We start from the raw sequence: 25,706 nt of genomic DNA on the forward strand, positions 1-25,706 counted from the left end.
CCCACGCGTTACTCCTCGCCACTGAGAGTCCGCGCTGTCTGGTGAAAAGATGCGACAGGCTGCCTCCTCGTGTACCGGAGGGGACACGTGATGCAAGGCTTCTATCCTCACTACAGCCGACCAGTGGGAGGCATAGTCTAGCAACGTTCAAGACAGGGATGGGGAGAATTGAAGGGGAGAATTGGCGATACGAAATTGGGATGGGAGAAAAATAGAAAATAAGGAGAAAAAGTGGATACAAAAAATAAAGAAATATATTCATATTCATCACGGTATAAAACGGAAATGTATGTATGAAAAAAGTATCTGTTTCGTGCATGTTGACTGGAAGCAACTCACTGACGATCACCGTGTTATTTAGATCTATTGCTATTATATTTGATATATTTTAAGCACTCGCAAATAAGTCCTATCCTACATTGGATAAAGCACTGGCGCTGAAGGGCCATCAGCGCCCTATGCTGTTGGCGGCGGAAGTGTTAACAGTTTAAAGTCATCTTTACCTTCTCCGTTTGGTATCCACAGTTTAAAACCCGACAGTCTTCACTCCTGTTTGATACCCACTTAGTGACATACATTTCTTCCACATCGCCCGACCCGACACAAGACAGACACAGAGGTAAGTGTCTGTGTCTGTTACTCACGAGGACTTGTTGCCTTTAGTCTTCTCCTGTGTGAGCTCTCCTTTGGGGTTCACAGTGAAGATCCTGGTGTCAAGGACCCCCACCTGCTTGTAGGCAAAGGCATCCTGCAAAACACACCAGAAGAAAGAGCCAGGGTTTAAATCTAGTGTAACAGTTTGGGTTTAGTTCTAGTGTAACAGTCTGGGTTTAGTTCTAGTGTAACAGTCTGTGTGGGTTTAGCTCTAGTGTAACAGTCTGTGTGGGTTTAGCTCTAGTGTAACAGTCTGGGTTTAGCTCTAGTGTAACAGTCTGGGTTTAGCTCTAGTGTTACAGTCTGGGTGGGTTTAGCTCTAGTGTTACAGTCTGGGTGGGTTTAGCTCTAGTGTTACAGTCTGGGTGGGTTTAGCTCTAGTGTTACAGTCTGGGTGGGTTTAGCTCTAGTGTTACAGTCTGGGTGGGTTTAGTTCTAGTGTTACAGTCTGGGTGGGTTTAGTTCTAGTGTAACAGTCTGGGTTTAGCTCTAGTGTTACAGTCTGGGTGGGTTTAGCTCTAGTGTTACAGTCTGGGTGGGTTTAGTTCTACGCCTCAAAACACATTTATTTGCTCTGGCTTTTGGTTTTTAAGAGACCTGCCTTTTTTATGTGACATATTGTATATGTTTTTATTGTGTGCTTTTTTCCCCCTTTTTATGTTTTTAATTATCTTATGTTGTGGGACTTGTACAGCACTTTGGTCAACTTTGTTGTTTTTAAATGTGCTTTATAAATAAAGTGGATTGGATTGGATACTGTGTAACAGTCTGGGTGGGTTTAGTTCTATTGTGTGTAACAGTCTGGGTGGGTTTAGTTCTAGTGTAACAGTCTGTGTGGGTTTAGTTCTAGTGTAACAGTCTGGGTGGGTTTAGCTCTAGTGTAACAGTCTGGGTGGGTTTAGCTCTAGTGTAACAGTCTGGGTGGGTTTAGCTCTAGTGTAACAGTCTGGGTGGGTTTAGCTCTAGTGTAACAGTCTGGGTGGGTTTAGCTCTAGTGTAACAGTCTGGGTGGGTTTAGCTCTAGTGGAACAGTCTGGGTGGGTTTAGTTCTAGTGTAACAGTCTGGGTGGGTTTAGCTCTAGTGTTACAGTCTGGGTGGGTTTAGCTCTAGTGTAACAGTCTGGGTGGGTTTAGCTCTAGTGTAACAGTCTGGGTGGGTTTAGCTCTAGTGGAACAGTCTGGGTGGGTTTAGCTCTAGTGGAACAGTCTGGGTGGGTTTAGCTCTAGTGTTACAGTCTGGGTGGGTTTAGCTCTAGTGTAACAGTCTGGGTGGGTTTAGTTCTAGTGTTACAGTCTGGGTGGGTTTAGCTCTAGTGTTACAGTCTGGGTGGGTTTAGCTCTAGTGTTACAGTCTGGGTGGGTTTAGCTCTAGTGTTACAGTCTGGGTGGGTTTAGTTCTACGCCTCAAAACACATTTATTTGCTCTGGCTTTTGGTTTTTAAGAGACCTGCCTTTTTTATGTGACATATTGTATATGTTTTTATTGTGTGGTTTTTTCCCCTTTTTTTAATGTTTTTAATTATCTTATGTTGTGGGACTTGTACAGCACTTTGGTCAACTTTGTTGTTTTTAAATGTGCTTTATAAATAAAGTGGATTGGATTGGATACTGTGTAACAGTCTGGGTGGGTTTAGTTCTATTGTGTGTAACAGTCTGGGTGGGTTTAGTTCTAGTGTAACAGTCTGTGTGGGTTTAGTTCTAGTGTAACAGTCTGGGTGGGTTTAGCTCTAGTGTAACAGTCTGGGTGGGTTTAGCTCTAGTGTAACAGTCTGGGTGGGTTTAGCTCTAGTGTAACAGTCTGGGTGGGTTTAGCTCTAGTGTAACAGTCTGGGTGGGTTTAGCTCTAGTGGAACAGTCTGGGTGGGTTTAGTTCTAGTGTAACAGTCTGGGTGGGTTTAGCTCTAGTGTTACAGTCTGGGTGGGTTTAGCTCTAGTGTAACAGTCTGGGTGGGTTTAGCTCTAGTGTAACAGTCTGGGTGGGTTTAGCTCTAGTGGAACAGTCTGGGTGGGTTTAGCTCTAGTGGAACAGTCTGGGTGGGTTTAGCTCTAGTGTTACAGTCTGGGTGGGTTTAGCTCTAGTGTTACAGTCTGGGTGGGTTTAGCTCTAGTGTAACAGTCTGGGTGGGTTTAGCTCTAGTGTAACAGTCTGGGTGGGTTTAGCTCTAGTGTAACAGTCTGGGTGGGTTTAGCTCTAGTGTAACAGTCTGGGTGGGTTTAGTTCTAGTGTAACAGTCTGGGTGGGTTTAGTTCTAGTGTAACAGTCTGGGTGGGTTTAGCTCTAGTGTAACAGTCTGGGTGGGTTTAGCTCTAGTGTAACAGTCTGGGTGGGTTTAGTTCTAGTGTTACAGTCTGGGTGGGTTTAGTTCTAGTGTAACAGTCTGGGTGGCTTTTTTAGAAATTTTAAACTAAAACCAGACTGATGGAATAATATTATGGATGGTTTCATCACGACAACATAAACATGCTAAACAATCCTACAATTCTCTAGCAACACAATAGTCTATAATAATATTTCATAGACTCTGATAGTGTCCTCATGCTGATAGAATAGACTCTGATATTGTCCTCATGTTGATGGGATAGACCCACTAATCTGTCGCTGGGCCTGCCTGCATTGCATCTCTTGTAGGCAGTAGATTAACCACATCGAAGCATCATACAATAGCGCTAATCCACCAATAGTAATAATGTATAGCTAGTGAGAGGCGTGGCTTACGTTGGTCCTGTTGCCGAAGGCTGCGTAGAAGGGCTGCCTCAGGGGGTTGAACAGCTCTCTGATGTCCGTCAGACACGCCACCTTGAACACCTCTGGCTTCTTCTCAATCACCTCTCTGGAGCAGACGGGATTATAGCAGGGAACATTTTCATTGACGAGGTGAAAGTAGCGTCATAACCTTAGTATTAGTAAATGTGACAGCCAGTATTGTGTTGTCTATGATGGTATTAGTAAATGTGACAGCCAGTATTGTGATATCTATGATGGTATTAGTAAATGTGACAGCCAGTATTGTGATATCTATGATGGTATTAGTAAATGTGACAGCCAGTATTGTGATATCTATGATAGTATTAGTAAATGTGACAGCCAGTATTGTGATATCTATGATGGTATTAGTAAATGTGACAGCCAGTATTGTGATATCGATGATGGTATTAGTAAATGTGACAGCCAGTATTGTGATATCTATGATAGTATTAGTAAATGTGACAGCCAGTATTGTGATATCTATGATGGTATTAGTAAATGTGACAGCCAGTATTGTGATATCTATGATGGTATTAGTAAATGTGACAGCCAGTATTGTGATATCTATGATAGTATTAGTAAATGTGACAGCCAGTATTATGATATCTATGATGGTATTAGTAAATGTGACAGCCAGTATTGTGATATCTATGATAGTATTAGTAAATGTGACAGCCAGTATTGTGATATCTATGATGGTATTAGTAAATGTGACAGCCAGTATTGTGATATCTATGATGGTATTAGTAAATGTGACAGCCAGTATTGTGATATCTATGATGGTATTAGTAAATGTGACAGCCAGTATAGTGATATCTATGATGGTATTAGTAAATGTGACAGCCAGTATTGTGATATCTATGATAGTATTAGTAAATGTGACAGCCAGTATTGTGATATCTATGATGGTATTAGTAAATGTGACAGCCAGTATTGTGATATCTATGATGGTATTAGTAAATGTGACAGCCAGTATTGTGATATCGATGATGGTATTAGTAAATGTGACAGCCAGTATTGTGATATCTATGATGGTATTAGTAAATGTGACAGCCAGTATTGTGATATCTATGATGGTATTAGTAAATGTGACAGCCAGTATTGTGATATCTATGATGGTATTAGCAAATGTGACAGCCAGTATTGTGATATCTATGATGGTATTAGTAAATGTGACAGCCAGTATTGTGATATCTATGATGGTATTGGTAAATGTGACAGCCAGTATAGTGATATCTATGATAGTATTAGTAAATGTGACAGCCAGTATTGTGATATCGATGATGGTATTAGTAAATGTGCCGGTCGGCTCAATTTGTTCTGTGAACGCTCCAGAATTGAATAATTTACTAGAGAAATTACACATTGCTGCTTTGATATGTCTTGTTTTATTACCTGTGTAGTGCAGAGAACAGGCTTTGATAGGTCTTGTTTTATTACCTCTGTAGTGCAGAGAACAGGCTTTGATATGTCTTGTTTTATTACCTGTGTAGTGCAGAGAACAGGCTTTGATATGTCTTGTTTTATTACCTGTGTAGTGCAGAGAACAGGCTTTGATATGTCTTGTTTTATTACCTGTGTAGTGCAGAGAACAGGCTTTGATATGTCTTGTTTTATTACCTGTGTAGTGCAGAGAACAGGCTTTGATAGGTCTTGTTTTATTACCTCTGTAGTGCAGAGAACAGGCTTTGATATGTCTTGTTTTATTACCTGTGTAGTGCAGAGAACAGGCTTTGATATGTCTTGTTTTATTACCTGTGTAGTGCAGAGAACAGGCTTTGATATGTCTTGTTTTATTACCTGTGTAGTGCAGAGAACAGGCTTTGATAGGTCTTGTTTTATTACCTGTGTAGTGCAGAGAACAGGCTGCTAGGAGCCAGCAGCACAGGGCCTTTGGGCAGGACGGTGCCCTTGTCATTGACCCACTGGAGGTAGTCCTTGGTGATGCCAGCCATGCCGATGGCCCGCGCTGAGCAGTACAGGAACTTATACCCATTCCTGCAAGAGCAGAATGAACCCAGAATGAACCCAGAATGAACCCTCTAAACTCTCTTTTGTTGATAATATTCATTCATTTCATTGATAATAGTGCTGTCATTTCATTTTCTAATAAATATGCATGATCAAGTTCAACAACGTGTGCTTTTATTTGATGTTCCTTATTTCCACATTGAAATGACGCAATACATTGAGTGTGGGGTCGCCAAAAAAAATAACTAAATAAAATGGGGTCATGGTATAAAAAAGTTGGAGAACCCCTGCTCTACAGGCCTCTTCAACTTCACTCCATCTTTAAAGGCCAGTGGAAATACATACTTATTTTTAGAGTTGTTCCGATACAGATACCAGTATCAGATACTTTCTTAAATGCCATCGTCCCCGACAGAGCAGTGTTGACGGGGAGCTCTGTCTAACGTTAGTGGAGCGGGTGGATTTTGAAGTGAGCGCGGAGTGGGCTTTAAAATGGGTCAGAGTGACTCCGGAGCGAGAGCTCTCCTCCGCTCCCAGCCACAGTGGTTTAAACTGATGTAATATACACGTAGTACAATGCCAAAGCAATAGGTGGCGATGTAGTTCAAACATCAAGGCCATTTTCAACCAATCAGAAGGGTGAACACGTCACTAGTCACTACACTAAGTCAAAACATAAATCCGCCATCTTTAAATCAACTCGGGAACTATTTAGCCATTTATTTTCAGCAAGAAACAAACAAAGTACAATAAAAAAAAGGATACATTCACTGTGTTCTGCCTCATTTATTGATGAAACGAAACCAACATCAACACAATGTACCACCAAGAGCGGAGAGTTTAGTCTCACAAAAATAGCGCTGGTGTTGTTAGCTTACATGCTAACGTGAATGGGATCTGCCAGTATAAACACTTAGCATTGCGGCTAGGCTAGGCTAGCTACATTAGCATAGTAAAGCTAGTAGAATGGTTGACAAATGTTATATTTAACAGATTGCAGAATGGGTACAATACAATACGGCTCAATACAAACAATTGTTAAGGGGCCCAGGGGGTGCAGACTGTTGTAGTTTGGTCAAATCAAGCTAATTTACATCATGCTCCAAAAAAATCATTTCTTTCTGCTGAGTGGGCCGGAGCGCAGAGCACTTGATGCGCAAATGAAGCAGAGCGCTGAGCGAGCGGAGAGCGGCTTGGGGGGGGGGGGCAACATGAGCGAATGAGAGTGGAACTAAGCCGTCCAGAGCGAAGAGCGGAGAGAGAGAGAAACTCAGCGTCTCCCAGAGAGAGAGAAAAAAAACTCAGCGTCTCCCAGAGAGAGAGAAAAAAACTCAGCGTCTCCCAGAGAGAGAGAGAGAAAAAAACTCAGCGTCTCCCAGAGAGAGAGAGAGAAAAAAACTCAGCGTCTCCCAGAGAGAGAGAGAGAAAAAAACTCAGCGTCTCCCAGAGAGAGAGAGAGAAAAACTCAGCGTCTCCCAGAGAGAGAGAGAGAGAGAGAGAGAGAGAGAGAGAGAGAGAGGAAAAGTGTAAACACTCTGCGTGTCCTCCCGGGAGCATGAGCTGTGGCGCAGCGCGGTGGTGGGAGGGAGGGAGTCCACCACCGTGGGTCTATCTCTCTCTCTCGCTCGCTCTCGCTCGGCAGCTAGAGGGGGGCGGGCGTTATTATGCAAATACGCACCATATGACGTCACGAATAGGCTAATTTTCAGATGACTCACTTGAGGGAGGGACATTATTGTGAGAGGAGAATTGGAAGAATGTGCCAAATCGAGAATTAGAGACATAGATCCTATTACTATAAGTCCACATAGCTAGAAAATAACCCTAAACACTGGAAAAGGTCATTTATAAGATAGTTCCCCTTTAAAGGAAAACAACAACGTGTAATTTTCACTTTTCTGAACGTTGCGTTATGGCATTCAGGTTAGACGTCGTTTGTCTCCTGTATGCGCGGGAGATATTTGTGTAAAAGCACAGCAGAGCCCCGCTCCTCGTTCAGACATATAGAGAGAGCACAGCGCGCACGTGTGTGCATGTGTGTGCGCCTTGCGTCGCGATTGTGTGTAAAAGCACAGCAGAGCCCCGCTCCTCGTTCAGACAGATGAGAGCGCACAGCGCGCATGTGTGCATGTGAACTTCGCAGTAATTGTGCAGAACAAAGCAAGCGTAGATCACAGTAGGCAGGTCCTGTGTCGTTTATGTCCATAGCTCTCCGGAGCATCGCGAAGCGCGCCTTCAGACGTCCGAACGAACACTCGATCACCAATGCGTCGGTGTCTACTGCGCATGGGAGTTGGGGCGTGAACGGCTCTGTATCCGGCTCGCGCAGTTCACATGCCACCGTTCTAAGGGACTTTTGAAAACGAAAACCCCCTTTGAGCGGTGCCGCTAGGAAAAACGAAAATGCCAGTTAAAACGGCGTTGCCTTTTAATTTGGACATGCAAACGAAATAATGAAACGTTGTTGTTTTCCTTTAGTGTAACCAAGGCCTGAAGGTCTGAAGTTCGAGAGCTACCGGGACTGTTAGTGTTTTATGGCACAGGGCCTACAATTAAGTTACCAATAAACACATTTACCATACAAAGCAGTGTCTTCCAGCCATCTAGTTTCTCATTACAATCTCTTCCCATTTGACGGGTAGAAATGATTTGTACTTACTGGTGTATTTTGTGGTAAAGTTTGGCAATGCCTTGGTGTGTCCAGTCTTTTCCAAACTGAGGTAGGATGTGACCCAACGCATCAGACCTATGGGAGGCAGAGAGAGGCTCATCATAATACTGTCAACACTAGTCAGACCTATAGGAGGCAGAGAGAGGCTCATCACAATACTGTCAACACTAGTCAGACCTATAGGAGGCAGAGAGAGGCTCATCATAATACTGTCAACACTAGTCAGACCTATAGGAGGCAGACAGAGGCTCATCATAATACTGTCAACACTAGTCAGACCTATAGGAGGCAGGGAGAGGCTCATCATAATACTGTCAACACTAGTCAGACCTATGGGAGGCAGGGAGAGGCTCATCATAATACTGTCAACACTAGTCATCATAAGATCTATCTACAGGAAATGTAATTTACCTACATTTAAAATATCTACAGGAAATGTTATCTATCTACATAGGATTTAATCTATCTTCATTTAATCTATCTAGAGGACATTTAATTTACCTACATTTAATCTTTCTACATAGGATTTAATCTTCCGCACATGAGGAATGAGGAGCCCTTCTTGGATCTGTATCCAACAGGAGACTTCATTCTGGTCTAAAAACACAACGGCCACTGAAGAGAGCAGGCGGGGTTCCTCTCACTTGGTGATGGTGCCGTCGATGTCGGATATGATGATGCGGTCGTCCCAGTTCCACAGGTAGATGGCGGCCTCACAGCGGCAGGTGCCCTGGTACTGGGTGGTGACGCTGAACACCACCTTGTTGGCCCCGTCCCGCAGGTTCAAGCTCTCCTGGGGAGTCAGGGTGAGAATGAGTCTTACTATGAGAGTGATGGTTATGTAGGTCTGGGTCCAGTCAAACATGTTGTTGTTGTTGTCGTTTTGTCACTGTACTCCATCCAGTGTGATATCCATAACATGAGGTTAAAGGGCAGACCTCCAGCTTTAATTTGAGGGAGTCTACATTCACATGGGGTGAGCTACCGACCACTAGCCTAGCTTTAAACGGGCAACTACCGTTTTTCGCCAACAGCTAGCTGGCAGTGGCGTCGCGTGGGTAAAAATTATTAAAAAAAATTAAATATTAAAAATTTTTAATTTTTTTTTGTTTTTGTTTTTGAAAATAATTATTATATTGTGACAAAATAAAAATGCACACTAAATAAAAATACACATTTCAAGTGTAAACAATAGATACAGCTGCACTATACACTATTCCATCCATTGCAAGCCAACTCGCACAAGATCTTGTGTATGTGTTTGTGTCCTGCTATGCATTATTTGGAGACATGCAATAGATCTAGCCCATACACTACTAGGCAGTGGTGTGATTATGACTGTGTGTATGTGTGATTGTGTGTGTGTGTGTGTCGTACTATCTTCTGGGAGGTGAGACGTAGTGACTTGCGGTACATCTGGCTGATGCACTGGGCGGTGGTGATGGAGTCCGTTGATAGGCTGGCTGTCAGGCTGGCTGTCAGGCTGAGGCTGGCTGGTAAACTAGCTCGCCGCCTCAGCTCCGTCTCCACATCACGCTCCAGGTCGTCTAGACTGTCCCTGGGGAGGACAAGCCACACGTGCAACAGCTGAACAAGTGTGTGTGTAGGGCTGTCCCCTCATAGCTGATTAGTTGATAGTGTGGTTGGTTTGGTTAAAGTTAAAGGTGCTATATATAACATGTATATTATGTAGTAATATAAATATAACTAATATAAATATAACTTATGACTAATCATTAGTGCAGAATAAAAGTATTGCTTTCCGTCCCGTTTTTTTTATGTTGCGGGTCCAAAATGAATGTTGTTGTTTACATGTTGCGTGCATGTATCCCCTCCCTACTTCACTTTTCCCCACGTGGAATGCACCTGATTGGATAAACTATGTGAGACATGCTGACATGTGGGTGCTCTAGTGGGACATCTAGTGGCTCAATGTGATCTATAGCACCTTTAACCAAGACTGTTGATGGGTTAGTGGTATTTTCTTTTCTTTCTAAAGTGTATCTCGTAGCACAGCATGTAAAGAGGTCCTTCTGCATGACTGCATGTGGGAAACACAATTTTACATATTTATCAAGGAAATCAATGAATGGATCAATCAAATGAATGGAAAAGTCAGAGTTCCCACACCTTTTGAGATTTGCCCCAATACATTAACGTTATAGCACAGCCCGGTTTGTGGCAGCCAGCTGAAGCTAGCTTGATCGATACTGGACCAATTTAAATGATTTTCGGTCCCTATTATTTGAGTTTTCTTGTGGCAATGTGTAAACATTAGCAAATTTGTGAGTTTTCCCCCTGTCCCCAGCATAAACACATGTGTTGCACTAGGTGGAGCTCAGTGTGGTGCTTTACTTGACTGTGGAGGGACCAGAGACCGATGTGGAGCTGGACTCGTCTATAAGCAGCTCCTCAAGCTCCTGCTTGGAGTTCTTTCCATGGAGGAGGAGGAGGAGGAGGAGGAGGAGGAGGAGGAGGAGGAGGAGGAGGAGGAGAGAAGGGAATGTTAGAAGCTACAGTCTGACCTCCTAAAGGCCCAATCAGTGATCCCAATGTAAACAAATGAGTAGCTCCCCACCGCCTAACAATTAAGAAATACCAATAGACATTTTTTTTTTTATTTCTTTAGTTGATTGACTGAGCTCTAGATACAATGACTGAGCTCTAGATACAAGGACTAACACTAGACCTACCTGGTTGGTGTTCTCTACCTCATGTATGTTCTCCGCCTCATGCACCTGGTTGGTGTCCATGTCTCTCCTCCTCCAGGTGAACCACCAGCCTCCAGACTTCTTAGGCATCTTGTCTTTCACCAGCTGCTCTATGGCACTCTGGATGAGACACGCACACAGGTCATATTAGGTCCGTCATGATCAACCTCATCACCTCACTAACACTGCGTTCAGCACTGTGATTTATAAACTCTAGAAAAAAAATTCAAAGATGGGAGATTTTCTGTCCTTACACCTATTGGGAGGTTGTTGGTGAAGATAATCAAAGTATTCCTGCAAATAACACAAGGAAAATCTCTAATTTTGGTGTACAAGACAAAAGAGACTAATTTTGACTTAACATCCCTCATGAAGATCCGTGGAGGAGGACAGCAAACCTTTCTCATTGAAAAACGATCCCCGGAGGAGTAACTCATGCTTTTAGTTCTGTGAAAACAGCACCACCATGAGGCCAAATGATGCACTTCACACGCCTCCTTGCTATTGTAGGACAAACACATTTAGCTCCATTTCCCCAGCTGTATGGCTACGTTTGTTGCTTTAAAAAGAGGAGCGGGAGGAAGCAACGTTTACATGACCGAGATCCTCATGCAAGAGCTGAGGTTACTACCTTAGGAAGGTTCTTCTGGAAGGCCTGCATCGACAGCACCATGGGAGCAGCCACTGCCCAGTTATAGTATCTGGTGAAACACAAGGTCAGTCAGTTAGCGTCGCTGACCAGATCAGACGGGTCTAACGCCTAAGACATTAGGGGTCAGATAGGATGATTCCTCACTTGGCGTTGATGCAGACGACCAGGTTGGGATCCTCGATGATCCCTGGGTTAGTCATCAGATCCTGGTAGGTCACTATGTGCTCCGTGAACTTTTCTGGATCCAGAGTGAGATCAGAAAGTCAATTTAAAAACAAGGACCGATATCAATTGAGAGAAAATGTGTACTCATAGCTGCCTATTCAGTCCAGTGTAGGTAATACACAGGAACAAAGGGCAAAGTCGCCAACATGAATGAAATATTGCCCTAAACATTGCAGATAACAGTGTATATATATATATAAGTTACTAAATATATAGAAATGTGAATTTCTCCAGAGTTCTCTTGGCAGAGCCTGAGGTGTGGCCAATGATATCACCACTCAACTCACACACATCAGACCAAAATAAAACATTTAAACTAAGTGCAGTACCAAGAGGGGTTATTTTGCCTAGAGGTCGCTGTTTGATGAGATTACAGATTCTACCTTTAACATACTTTCACTTATGGAAGATGGTGTCCCAAGTATTGATTTGGTTTTGAAGTGTGTATCTGAATTGTTTTGTGCAGAAGCAAATGGCTCCAGAACTTTACAAAACACCACAGGAAGTCTGTCATGAGGATAAACACCTCAATCAGTTCTTCAATCAGTCGTGTGCACGCATTCCAGAAAGAACACACACAGACACAGTCACACTTATACACACACACAGTGTATAAATATATATATATATATATATATATATATATATATATATATATATACAGACGCATATCAGGTCCATAAATATTTGGACATCAACACATTTTCACAATCTTGGCTCTGTACACCACAATGGATTTCAAATGAAACAATCAAGATACAGAGACAGAATTGTGAAAACTGTGTCAATGTCCAAATATTTATGGACCCAACTGTATATAAAAAGACACACATTATATAAATAAATAAATAGTCACACACATATATATAAATACACAGACATTCACTACTCCCAGCTCACCTTTGTTGATGTGGGTGGGGTCTCCTACGCAGCCGCAGAGGGACATGCTGACGTCCAGGTGGTCGGAGGTAGAGTCGGACAGGTACTCCGTGCCGCTGTCCATGGCCCCACTGCCCACCGACTGGGGGGAATGAGTCCCAGAGTGGGAGGCCTGCTCGGCGCCCGAGCGGCACGCCCCCTCCGCCTCACTGGGAGAGGAAGGAAGAGCTGGTTAGCCCCGCCCAGTTCTCACATAAGAACCCTTAAAAATGGTAAATGGCTGCGTTTATATAGCAGCTTTTATCCAAAGCGGTTTACAATTTTTTTCTCACATTTTACCCATTCACTCACATATTCACACACCAAAGGTGGAGGCAACCATGCAAGGTGCCAACCTGCTCATCGGGAGCAATTAGGGGTTAAGTGTCTTGCTCAAGGACACTTCGACACTCTGCCCGGGAGGAGTGGGAATCGAACCGGAAACCTCCAGAACCTGAAAAGACGACTGCTCTACCTCCCACGCTCTACTGTCGCCCACTTAAAGATGCACAAAGTAAGATTTGAAGATGATTTGAAACGAGGACCGTGTAGACTCAATCACATGGAATAAGCGCATACTTTAGTGGTTGAGTCTATAAGGTCTGCATCCCCTTGTAATCTCTAAGGCTGCCCTCACTTTAGTCTTAATTGATTGAATTTGAAATGATCAGCACATCCCCGGTTCCGAGATTCAATAACCAATAACCACAAGTGTACAGCTGACACAGCTTGATGTGATTAACTGATTAGAAGGTTCCGTTCAGCTGACGGATGAAATGCACACTTTAACTCAATAATAATGGCATGTTGGAATGTGGAGACTCGCCTTCGACAACTAGACTACTGCCGTGTCTGAGCGGGCAGCAAGTGTTAGCTTCTCTCTCAGTGTTAGCTTCTCTCTCAGTTTTAGCTTCTCTTCCAGTGTTAGCTTCTCTCTCAGTGTTAGCTTCTCTCTGTGCTTACACACAGACAATGCAAAAGGATTCAGGCCTGATTCTATGTCAAAACATGCCCCCCACACACACATTAGGAAATGGGGGCAAGCAAGGTGAAAAAACGTCCTTGCACCGCTACAGATATAAGAGCCGGATGCGTGTCTGACCTCTTGGGGAAGTAAAGCGCCGCCACGTTGGGCTCCAGTTTCGTCAGGTCGTCCAGGTAGATGTCTGCAGGGCCCAGGTGCTGGCTGCGCTTCCCTGAGACAGGACAACAAGAGACAGCAGACCACATTACATTACTGTCGGTCACAAGGCATATCCCTCCTAGTTACACATACAGTCCTCATATCCCTCCTAGTTACACATACACACAGTCCTTATATCGCTCCTAGTTACACATACACAGTCCTCATATCCCTCCTAGTTACACATACACACAGTCCTCATATCCCTCCTAGTTACACATACACACAGTCCTCATATCCCTCCTAGTTACACATACACACAGTCCTCATATCCCTCCTAGTTACACATACACACAGTCCTCATATCCCTCCTAGTTACACACAGTCCTCATATCCCTCCTAGTTACACATACACACAGTCCTCATATCCCTCCTAGTTACACATACACACAGTCCTTATATGCCTCCTAGTTACACACAGTCCTCATATCCCTCCTAGTTACACATACACACAGTCCTTATATGCCTCCTAGTTACACACACAGTCCTCATATCCCTCCTAGTTACACATGGTGTCATAGGTTTGTCACGATTGTGTCATATTGTCTGCAGAAATGTTTATGAAAATTCATGATTTGTAAATTGTGCGAATTGCGTCTCCAGCCACACAGCAGTAACAAGTCAATGATTAAAGGGACAGTTCACCTTTCTTCTTGTCCTGCTGCTCTGCTTTGGCGGCTGCTTCAGACGAGTCCTCTACGACGGCCTCGCCGGTCCCGACGTCCGTCGCTCCAACTTTCTCCACGGCGTCACCGGTCAATGGCTCTTCTGTCGCTCTCTCTGTCACTCTGCCCCCTTCCTCTTCCCCTCCCTCGGTGCAGGGGTCAATCCCGCTGTCTCCCTCGTTGAGACAGACTCCATCTATAGGAGCCGATTTACTTGACTGAGATGAAGCACTGTGCTGCTCCGAGTGTACCTGGTTACACAGCAACTCTGTGCGATTTGAACCCGTTGCAGACGTGGAGCTAGTGTCGATTAAGCTAGCTGTGGGGTCACTAGCTAGGCCGTCTGCCGTGACTGTGTCGGCTTCGCTACCTTTATGGAATATTTTTTGTGGACTGTCTGTGTCTGCCCCGTCTGCCGTGCTATCTTTACTACCCGTCACACCGCTGGAATGTTCAACACTAGCCGTGCCGTCTTTGTACACGAGATCATTAACGTGAGTACCGTCAGCCACGCTCGGCGAACCAGCCGAGTGTTCGAGTTCTTCCAGCTCCAGCGTGGGCCAGGGCTCCTCCTCGGCTAGTTCCTTCCCCGCCCGCAGGGAGTCTTCCTGGGGGACGTCGTGTGAGAGCGTCTGGGGAGAATCTATGCTAACGAGGGTCAACGGCGCTAGCGACTCGCAGAGCTGGTTGGGAGTGGAATGGGATATCAGCTGACTCCTCTCCAGGGACGGCGGGGGGGTGGTCTGAACGGCGTCACGGTCCAGGTGCAGGGAGCGAGTCCTGGGCTGGGGCCTGACCAGCGTCACGCTGCCCACTCGGCCACAGCAGATGGACAGCCCGGAGTCCAGGTCGAAGGAGTCCTGCCTCTGGATGGTACGGAAGTGGGACCAGTCGGACGGCTGGAAACGCTGCAGCTCCACTGGCGAGTGAGACCTCCCGGACGGGCACACCTGCAGGGCAGGGAGAGTCATTTTTTTTTTGTATCCACTTTTTCTCCCATTTTTCTATTCTTCTCCCATCCCAATTTTCTTATCGTCCAATTCAACCCTCCCGTCTTTGAACGCTGTTTCATGCCTCCCACAAGCCGGCTGCAATGTGGACTAAGTCATACATAGCACGAGTCCCCTCCGATACTCGAGGTAACAGCAGTCGCATCTTTCCACCTGCGCGGCTCGATCTTTCAGGGTCAGGGGTCTGGGCTTTGGAGGGGCCCCGCCCCCGTTGCTTCCTGATTCTACAGCGCAGGTGCACCAACCGACCTGTAGGAGTCGCTGTCCACAACGCCCGATCCCCACCCATCAGTTTCCCTTTCCCTAATACTGCCAATGTGTATTAGTGCGTACGACCAGCTAAACTGAAAGCAATGTGGAGCGCTGGGCTCGAACAGGGGACGAATCTGTTCGAGCCCAGTCTCCAGTATTCGTGGTGAGCGCCTTGCCCACTGCACCACGTAGCCGCCCCAGGGAGAGTCATTTGAAAGTGCTCTGCAGCATTGATTCGTCTATGTCTGCAAGAGCCAGCAGTACATTTACAAAACACGTCTACTACTATACATGCAATTGTTAGAATTGACCCATCTCAAGCTCCGTCCTCTTTTCTTGAACCTCCCATCACAAGCGTTGATTTCCTTGGTCAAGCTAAGAGAGGCTGGAACCTGAGATTGGTCAGCTATTCATGTCATAAATCAAGTGTAAAGAGTATGCAAGCCTAGAAAAAACACTTTGAATAGTACATTTATGAAACAGTGAAAAACAGTGAAACAGTCACTTTTCAGGTAGCTTTCTAGCTTCAAACTGAGCTGCGGGTGAAGGACATGGATGTGAAAGTGTTCATTTATTGCCCCTCTGACTGCTAGAACATACTGTGACATCAAACTGCACCATTGTTAATTTCATAGCAATCAGTTTGTTTGCTTGTTTATTCAGAACGTCACCTTCTCGCTTCTCTGGCAGAGTGTTCGAATGTTTACAACAGTAATGTTAGCACGCTAACTAGCAGAAGTTGCTAAATGTTTACAACAGTAATGTTAGCACGCTAACTAGCTGAAGTTGCTAAATGTTTACAACAGTAATGTTAGCACGCTAACTGGCAGAAGTTGCTAAATGTTTACAACAGTAATGTTAGCACGCTAACTGGCTGAAGTTGCTAAATGTTTACAACAGTAATGTTAGCATGCTAACTAGCTGAAGTTGCTAAATGTTTACAACAGTAATGTTAGCAAGTTAACTGGCTGAAGTTGCTAAATGTTTACAACAGTAATGTTAGCATGCTAACTGGCTGATGTTGCTAAATGTTTTGCCCAGGAATTGTTTCTGTATACACATTTGGCATATTTAGGCCAAATATGTTGCCAGAACATAAAAAAAGGAAAGAAAATGCGTTCACATGCACTTTAAGAATAAAAAAACTAGACTTAACACATTCCCGGCCATTGGGGGCCGTCTAATCTCACTCTATAAGGCCAGCATTTCAAAACACACTTGCATTGTGCGTGAGGCTGTTTGTAGAGCTAAATCTATACTTTAGTATTGCTATCTGTCCATTCTCATTGTCAATTGAGACCATAAACCGTCCCTTCAAAATGGCTTAAAGAAAAAATGTTCTCATCAATACGTTCTCATTTTATAGCCTCGTGAATATAAGCGTTATATGGGGTTTGGTCTAGTATATTTCCTGGAAGGCGAGATACAGGGCGCTAAGCTAATAACATTAAATCGAACAGCGTTCCGGCACTACAGAAGCTAGAGCTAAAACTCAAAATGCATATTGTCGGTATTCATGGTCCACCATGAATGCATGAAAGGGGGGGGCGGGGGACGTCGTTTCTGATTATTGATTACCAATAACCGCGTTAGCCTCAGTAGCCACATTCGCTGATCGCCTGGTTGGCTATGATAACAAGGCCTGATCAGCATTGGTTGGATCCCCAAAAGGATTTCCCAGTTATCGATCGCCATCTGGTAGATCGATATGTCCATTGGCTGATGATATATTCCTTTGTGACGACCCCCACTCTACCTGCTAAACCAGGGGTGGGCAATTATTTTTCCCGGGGGGCCGAATGAGCAACTGAAAATATGTTGGGGGGCCGGGCCAAAATTCCAAACTCAATTATGCATAATATACATTTTATTTCTATATAAAAAGCAGTAAATGGCATTGTTTTGACCCCTGGTAAGAGTGTATGTTATTATTTGGCAATTAAAAGGTGAGGTTATAGCTTTCAAAAATATCATTTATTCAAATAGAATTTATTTCCAAAATGATAAACAAAATGTGAAACATTAATAACAAAGGGAATTTTGAGTTTCATATACTATTGAAACAAGGATTTTCTTAGCTTTCTAAAGACATCACATCATCTTATAGCAAAAATAAACAAGACATGTCACTGAACTGTGTAAAGAAAAGTGTCCCAGTTTTGTAGCCTTTTTTACTTTACATGCCTATATTAAACATTTTATGTTTTCAGAACTGTGCAAAAAAAAGAAAAAAAAAGATCAAGTGTCCCATTTCACTTGTTATATTTCCACATTTTAGTGTTCTTCAGTTCTTTTTTTTCATTCAGTGTGATAAATCCAGTCTCTGTTGAGCTTTAACAAGTCCATCAAAGTCAGGTTGCATGTCTGAGGTGGAGATGCGAAGCACAGCTGCCAGATGTTCATCAGTGAGAGAGGATCTGTACCTGGACTTGGTAAACGTCATGACTGAGAATGTCTGTTCACATATGTAGGTGGATCCAAAGAGAACCAACATTTTCTGAGCATGTCTCCTAAGCGTATACTGTGCGTGTGAACGTTGACATGAAAAAAAAAAAGTAAAAAATAAAAATAAAAAAAAATATTAAAAAAAAATATTTTTTTTAATTTTTTTTTAATTTTTTTTTATTATCATGTAATCTTTCGCGGGCCGGTCAGAATCATCCCGCGGGCCGGATCTGGCCCGCGGGCCGTACAATGCCCAGGTCTGTGCTAAACGGAGAGTCTGACTCACCAGGAAGCATGGTGGAGTGGGTGGCTCGTTAACTGTATGAGACTCACCTGTGCAGAGCAGAGCTGCCTGCACCTCAATATATGTGTCTCTGTCTAATTCCCTCTCTGTCTGCTTTCTCCACTCCCAGGCACAGGTTGTACCAACACCCAAGCTGCATCCTTTAAACATATTGTAACACTGATACTTACACCAAACACACACCACAGCATATCTACTCACTCATCCACACACTGCACTCACCACTGATTCTAATACAAAACATTCCAGTGTTCATGTGCTTATGTTTTTGTGTGGTTAGATAGGTTTAAATAAATCATTCTTTGTTAAATTGTTATCACGTGTGGACTCCCTATTTGTCATAAATTACCTGTTTGTGACAACTGCATAGTGAATTCGGCGTCGCAAAAGGTATTCCAAGCTACAGGCTACACGTATAGATTCCAGCTAACAGTAAACTCCATTCAAAGTAAAAAAAAAAAAAAAAGAAAGCACCGTTCTGCCACAGGGAACACTGCATTATCAAGACAGCGCCCCTACGAGGATCTGGCCGGTAATGCACTTTTCAGAATTCCAAGAGTGGGGTAAATCTGCAGTGCCGCTCGGTGACTTTGAGTAGGTTATTAAAATGGAATAAAAGCCAAAACAACCTTGCCACAGACATGTCCGTGGTTGGCCCTCTACCGTTGGATTCGAAACACGGACATGTCCGTGGCCGGGCGGGAATGTGTTAATGGGAAGGTGTTACAACCCCAGACCAGCTCAGGTCTGGGAGAATCAATGCCCCAGGGTCATGCCGCCATCTAGCGGTCATCTGCAGAATCTGCAGTCAACATTGACCCTACTTGCTCATGTTAATAATATTTTGTTGTGGCAACTAGTGTCTATGTTTGAAGTGTTGTCTGTTTAGGTTTTCTCTGTGATGGCATTTTGATTCTGTGTGTTGTATTAGTTTAGTCCTTGTTCGGTATTGTTGTTTATTGTATTTGTTCTAGTGTCTTCTTCCCCCAGGTGTTTTCCATTGTAATCAGTGTTAATTAGTGTCTGTATTTATTGCTTGTGGTTTGTTGGAATCTTTGTGGCGTCATTGTCTCCTCGTTTTCCCCGTGTCGTGCCTGCCTTCCCTGTCTAGTGAGTTCATGCCTGTCTACCCCTGTCGTTTTCTTGTTTTCCTTCGTTGTTGTAGTACAAGTTCCTTTAGTTTGTTTTGTATTTTGATTAGTCAGTAAACCTCCCTTCTTAACACTTTGAATGCCACTCACAGCTTTTCTCGGGTTATTACCCCCCGGGTTGAATGCCCATCACGAGAATATTCGTTTTATTCGTTTTTTAATTTTTATTAGCGATCTGAAATCATATTGCATCAAGCGAGCCTACCGTTGGAGATCCAGTCACCCCAGGCTCTCAGATGTGAAAAAAGCGCCCCCTATCGTCTCCCAGATGGTAAATCACCCTTTTGGATTGGACTCAATGAAAGTGAGAAAGGATTTCTGACTCCACATTTTACTTCTCACTCACGCAGCCGGCATCGACCAGCATCACTCCGGAGCCTGAAGAGCAGCGGGGATTATGTGTTCTACTGTATACAATGGTGATCAGGAATTGGAATAATCCATTTGGATACCATCTGATCTCAGGTAAGGAATCTATGTTATCAGTCTTAGGATAATCAGACTAGTTTTCACGGATATATAAGTGTTTCCCCTATATGTGATATAGCTGTTTTGACTGTAAAAGCCATCAGGAAATAAGAGCAGCGATTATCAGTGCGCGGCACGAGCGTGCGTGCGCACACATATACTATCGATTATCTAGCGTTTATTTGAAAACGATTCATAAATAGGCAGACAAATGACAACGTTCTAGAATATTCCAGTAAAAGGCGATTATCATAGAATGGGTTGTTTTTTCCGCGAAAACGAGTGATTTTCAAAATGCTATCAAACGGAAATGAAGCGATAAAAAAACAATCTGCTTTGACAATGTTGACTGGAAAATGAGTCTTTGATAAGCGACGGGCAGATTAGACACATAGCCATAATTTAAAACATAGATTAGGCGATATTAACGTTAACATTGGAGTGGATTTGGGCATTCAAGGGGGTAAAAAGGAAAACACGGACTGGCTCTCAAAGTGTTAAGCATCACCCCTTGTCTCTGCCTCCGTTCCTTCCTCCTGGTCTGCATACTGTGTTATCTCCTTCATCATCACCCTCAACCCTAACAGGAAGGGTGTGCTTGTACATTTGAACAGTTCCATGATACGTGGCTGCGTTGTGCTGAGAAAGAGGCGGATATCCGCTTCTACTCTGAGGCGAGATCTGTATTTATTTTTTAATGTCAGTGTCGAAAATCAGGCAGCATAAATGGGCAGAACACCGGCCTCACAGAGGTATGTTGATGCGAAGGGGACAAGCTTTCTCTGTGCAGCATTACACAACACTGGGTACTCGTTCCGGACTGATTTGCGAGGGCCTGTCCAGCGCATCCTGCTCAGACAGTGGGAGGCCTGTTGCGTCATGCGTAATGAACGGATCTGGGATCCAGTTGTCCAAATTGTCCATGCTCTCCGTGTAATAGTTCCCAAAATTGTTCAATGAGCCCTTCTATGTGGCTACAGATGATGGGCTTCAAATAATTTTTTGCAACATTCTGTTCCTCCAAAAAGCCATCAAACTGAGTAAATACCCCAAAATCTCTGCTGATTATCCTTAGCTGCGAGTCCAAACCGGTCTGTGTCCGGACCTTGTAGTCCCAGATTCAACGCATTGAGGTGGTCAAAGATATCGGCTAGATATGCCAGCTGTGCCAGCCATTCATTATCAGCACATTTATCTGCCAATGGGTTATTTTTGTCTGCAAGGAAAATCTGCACTTCTTCTCTCTCCGCGCTTCCGACAACGAACCTATCCATTGCGAGTGTCAAGGTTACACACAAAAGACGAGACGTAGTCTCCGCGATTATATATGCGCAGGATGTAGTGAGATGTTTATTGGAATACTGTGTCGGCCTCCGTTGATGAAGGGGCGAGACATGGCAAATACAAACAGCTGCCAGGTGGAAAACTCAATCTGAGTTGGGCTCGTCGGTTTTTCTCTCGATTTCTTTTAATTTTTTTGCCAATGCGCAAAATCACCTACCCGCGACCCCACTTTGGGTCGCGCCCCGTAGTTTGAGAACCACTGGTTTACAACATGCTCTTTGTTTATTCTATTTGTATGTTAATAAACTATATTCTAAAGTTTAACTAATGAACCCTCTGGTTTCTTCAGGCTTCAGTCATTATCAGGATACTCTTCAAACTGGCCACCTATCTATACAGTATGTGTGTGTGTGCGTGTGCGTGTGCGTGTGTGTGGCCATACCTTAGGAAAGCCTCCCCAGTTCCACTGCATGTGTGGTCCAGACGTCTCTTGAGGCTTCACCAGCAGCTCAGAGTCACTCTTGGGAGAGGACGGCCGACTATAGAACACACTGCTGAGATACAGAGAGAGAGAGAGAGAGAGAGAGAGAGAGAGAGAGACACACACACACACATTAGGTTAGGTTTAGGTTTACTTTATTTGTTCAAGGGGGACAGTGTACATTAATAAAACATTTTACAAATGTAAATGCACCCAATTTTAGCCAAAAGGCTAATTTCCATTGGCAGTCCCCCAGGCTAAAATCCTGTGTAAAAAAAGGGTTAGCAATAAAAACAGAATAAAATCAAGATAAATACATTAGAATAAAAACACAACAAAAGCACATAGACATAGTAGGGATACAGGTCACAATACAGTCATGGACACAAGGACAGAGCACATCATGACATATTAAGAGACCCAGACATAGACAGACGCACCATATCCACACACACACATACATACACACACAGACACCTCAGTGTTGACAGTTCTGGTTTTCAATGAGCCATTCCCTAACCCTGCACTTGAATGAATGGTATGATGTGGACACTCTAATTGTTTGAGGAAATGAGTTCCATTGGTGGGATGCTCTGTATGAGAAGACGGCCTGGCCAAATACAGGGATTGATTTGAAGGAGTAACATTTGAATGAGTGTGTTCACTGGATACTGGGTGATATCCTCGTTAACACTTTCTGCGCCAATCACGAGAATACGCGTTATTAGATTGTGTTTTCTTTTTTTTCGATTTTAATATTCTATATGCAGTCTCACGGACCTCTGTGTATTATTGAAACTCATTCTGAGACCTCGGGAGTGCAATGCCGGCCGAATTCTGCTAGGTGGCAGTATCGCCTACCCTTTGAAACCTTATTTCACACTCTGTTACATTGTATATGGTCCGGGTGGAGAATTTGGACCCGGGCAAGTGAAACGCTTCATTCGAGCAACTTGATGCATATTTTGTGCCATTTCATGTCAGGGACCTGATGGACATCAATACTGGAAATCGCGATCAGACAATTGGAATATTCATTTTGGAATAACTCCTAGCAAAGGTAATGACTATATGACATCAATCCTACTTTGATCTTACAATGATTTCACATCGATCGCAACGATCAACTATTGTAGTATTAAAAACGTATGCCGTTGCTGACGATCAGAGCATCACAAAACGACCCCCCCCCCCCCCTTTGATGCCTTCATAATGAAACACCTATTATATACCTTTGATTTGGAAATAATATCGTGTCCAGGCGAGCAACGCGAACGACTTTAGCAAAATGCACATAGCGCTCCATAACTCAGCTTCCAGGAATTAGCCCGGATCACTCTGAAACTATACAATATTCACCACGGGATAACACGCGAACGTATACATGAAGAAATTAACAATTTTTTACATATTAGACGAGAGATAGTGACTGTCAAATGAGCCATAGTATTGTCTCCATAGCTAGAATACAGAATATAGATATAGCTCTGCAAACATCGTGATGCACAGTGAAAATGCCTATCAAAGCCTGGCCCATTGACTACAGGGATGGGGGTAATCGCTGGCGCTGAATGAGTTAAGATCTCAGTCAAGATAAAGTTGTTTATATGCATCTTCATATCACGATCACCAATATCTCTGTATAGATTAGTAAACTGAATATTGCAAGCGTTACCATGGAAACATAACATACACAGACCACAAAACTCCAACAGTAAATAGGAAAACATGTTTACATGCCTCAGTATCCTGGTTAATATGGGTACATCCCAGACGTGAGCTTTTTCCCAACCATTGTAAAATGGGATGTGGTGTTTGTTTACATATGACAACTCAAACACGGAATACTATCGGAATGTAGGAATAAGAAGGAGAAGTAGAGCGGCGGTTAGGTGGCCGAGCGGAGATTGCGTTCGTCACCAGCCCCGGAGCTGAGCTGGATTTGCCTGTTCGAATCCAGCTCACAGCTCCGGGGTTGTCACCAGCTTGGCTGGCCGTCTGCACTGATACAATTGGCTGTATCAGAGGGTGGGAGAAGCTGGCGGGGTGGGTCCGGGTCGTTGTAAACAGCGACTCCTACAGTTCGGTCGGGGCGCCTGCTAAGCGCGGATTGGACGTGAGGGGGATAGTGTGGTCCTCCCACACGCTACGGCGCTACGCCCTCTCAATGAGAATCCGCGCTGCCAGGTGAAAAGAAGCGGTGATTGGCTGGATGTGTGTCGGAGGAAGCACGTGGTAGCCTCCACTCTCCCAGATGATCTGACTGTGGGGGGTAAGTGCGCAGCGACCAGGAAGGGACTGGGAATTGGCATACGACTAACATTGGGATGGGAGAAAATCGGAGGAAAATGGAGGGGGAAAAAGACCAAAAAAAAAAAAAAAAAAAAAAGGAGAAGTAGAACAAGAATAAAATTAACTAGACCCGACGTTGTCGGTTTACATGGATGCGTCCTTTTCACGGCCCTCTCCTTATTTAGCTTGAATGGGCGATAAAGTCTTCACAAAGAATGAGCCGTTTCAACTCTGATCTGCGTGTTCCGTTTCCTCGACTGAGGACATTTTTTTTCTTTTCTTTTTTTACTACGTAAAGTTACCAGTAACTTACTTCAGTCAGGGAGGAATGTAATTATAGGCTGTAGTTAAATGTGCCTCACATGCTCAACTAACAGGAAGAGAGTCAATTATAATGTTACTCAACATAGTCATATCACATTTAAAGAATAAGGCCGGTGTCATTTTATTTCCAGAAGTCTAGTCTATTCTCGGTCATAGAACTCCATTGTGACAGCGATTGCATCGAGTCTGCATGAACCGAAACTAGGTCTGAGGTGATGATCACTGTCACCTCATGACGTAATTATATAAGAAGGGGACAAAAGAGAGGGAGGAGGAGAAGAAGAAGAGCCAGAAAAAGAAGAAGAAGAGCCAGAAGAAGAAGAAGAAGAAGAAGAGGGGCGCCCCAGTGGCGAACCACATAGCGCGCTCAGCCGAGCCATTCCTAATCGATCAGAACTAAATCGGCAGCGAAAAAGCCAGTTTTTAAGCAGCTATTCCCCATGCACATGCGCAGATTGCCCACGGATTGTGACGCAACGCACACGCACCCTGGACTGTTCCATCAGAGGGGGGAGCTTCGGTGGCCAGTGTGAGTGGCTACAGACCACTGCACTTAAATATAAACATTAGTCTACCTGGAGACTCAATGAGGTAATTGTAGATGTCGCCATAAGACGCGTCTGGTCATTTAGTGGGATCATTGTTTCATTATCCTGTTCGGCTGAAAGGACACTGGCCACCGAAGCTCCCCTCTCTGATGGAACAGTCCAGGGCGCGTGTGCGTTGCGTCACAATCCGTGGGCAATCTGCGCATGTGCATGGGGAATAGCTGCTTAAAAACTGGCTTTTTCGCTGCCGATTTAGTTCTGATCGATTAGGAATGGCTCGCGCCGTGTTCAGGAGATTCAGGCGCATACAAGTCTATTCGATCATGTCTCCAGCACCCCCACAGCCGTATCTGCAACCACTTACATCAAGGCTCTCATCCACATTCATTCATATGCTCCCCCCGCTATCTCCTCCCCGATTTCAGAATCCCGGAAGTGTTGCGGTGGTCTATAGCCAGAAGAAGAATAGCCAGAAGAAGAAGAAGAAGAATAGCCAGAAGAAGAAAAAGAAGAAGAAGAATAGCCAGAAGAAAAAAAGAAGAAGAAGAATAGCCAGAAGAAGAAGAAGAAGAGCCAGAAGAAGAAGAATAGCCAGAAGAAGAAGAATAGCCAGAAGAAAAAGAAGAAGACGAATAGCCAGAAGAAAAAGAAGAAGACGAATAGCCAGAAGAAAAAAATAAGAAGAAGAGCCAGAAGAAGAAGAGCCAGAAGAGCCAGAAGAAGAAGAAGAGCCAGAAGAGCCAGAAGAAGA

General features: G+C 44.0%; 1 protein-coding gene across 1 annotated transcript in view; it reads right to left on the reverse strand.

Moving 5' to 3' along the window:
- The window catches only part of LOC311230982 (phosphatidate phosphatase LPIN2), a 51,786-nt gene that overhangs the window by 2,414 nt on the left and 23,666 nt on the right, over positions 1-25,706 (reverse strand). The window contains exons 6-19 of the mRNA XM_084317442.1: positions 21,753-21,864; positions 14,377-15,346; positions 13,651-13,744; positions 12,531-12,718; positions 11,550-11,643; positions 11,385-11,454; positions 10,736-10,873; positions 10,398-10,474; positions 9,420-9,600; positions 8,687-8,835; positions 8,031-8,117; positions 5,246-5,398; positions 3,371-3,485; positions 645-748 (exon numbers count right to left, since the gene is read on the reverse strand). Coding sequence (XP_084173568.1) covers positions 645-748; positions 3,371-3,485; positions 5,246-5,398; positions 8,031-8,117; positions 8,687-8,835; positions 9,420-9,600; positions 10,398-10,474; positions 10,736-10,873; positions 11,385-11,454; positions 11,550-11,643; positions 12,531-12,718; positions 13,651-13,744; positions 14,377-15,346; positions 21,753-21,864 — 2,532 coding nt within the window. The remainder of the gene's footprint in view (positions 1-644; positions 749-3,370; positions 3,486-5,245; positions 5,399-8,030; positions 8,118-8,686; positions 8,836-9,419; positions 9,601-10,397; positions 10,475-10,735; positions 10,874-11,384; positions 11,455-11,549; positions 11,644-12,530; positions 12,719-13,650; positions 13,745-14,376; positions 15,347-21,752; positions 21,865-25,706) is intronic.

This window comes from Notolepis coatsorum, assembly GCF_963971535.1.
Source record: "Notolepis coatsorum genome assembly, chromosome: 6".
Classification (NCBI taxonomy): Eukaryota; Metazoa; Chordata; class Actinopteri; order Aulopiformes; family Paralepididae; genus Notolepis; species Notolepis coatsorum.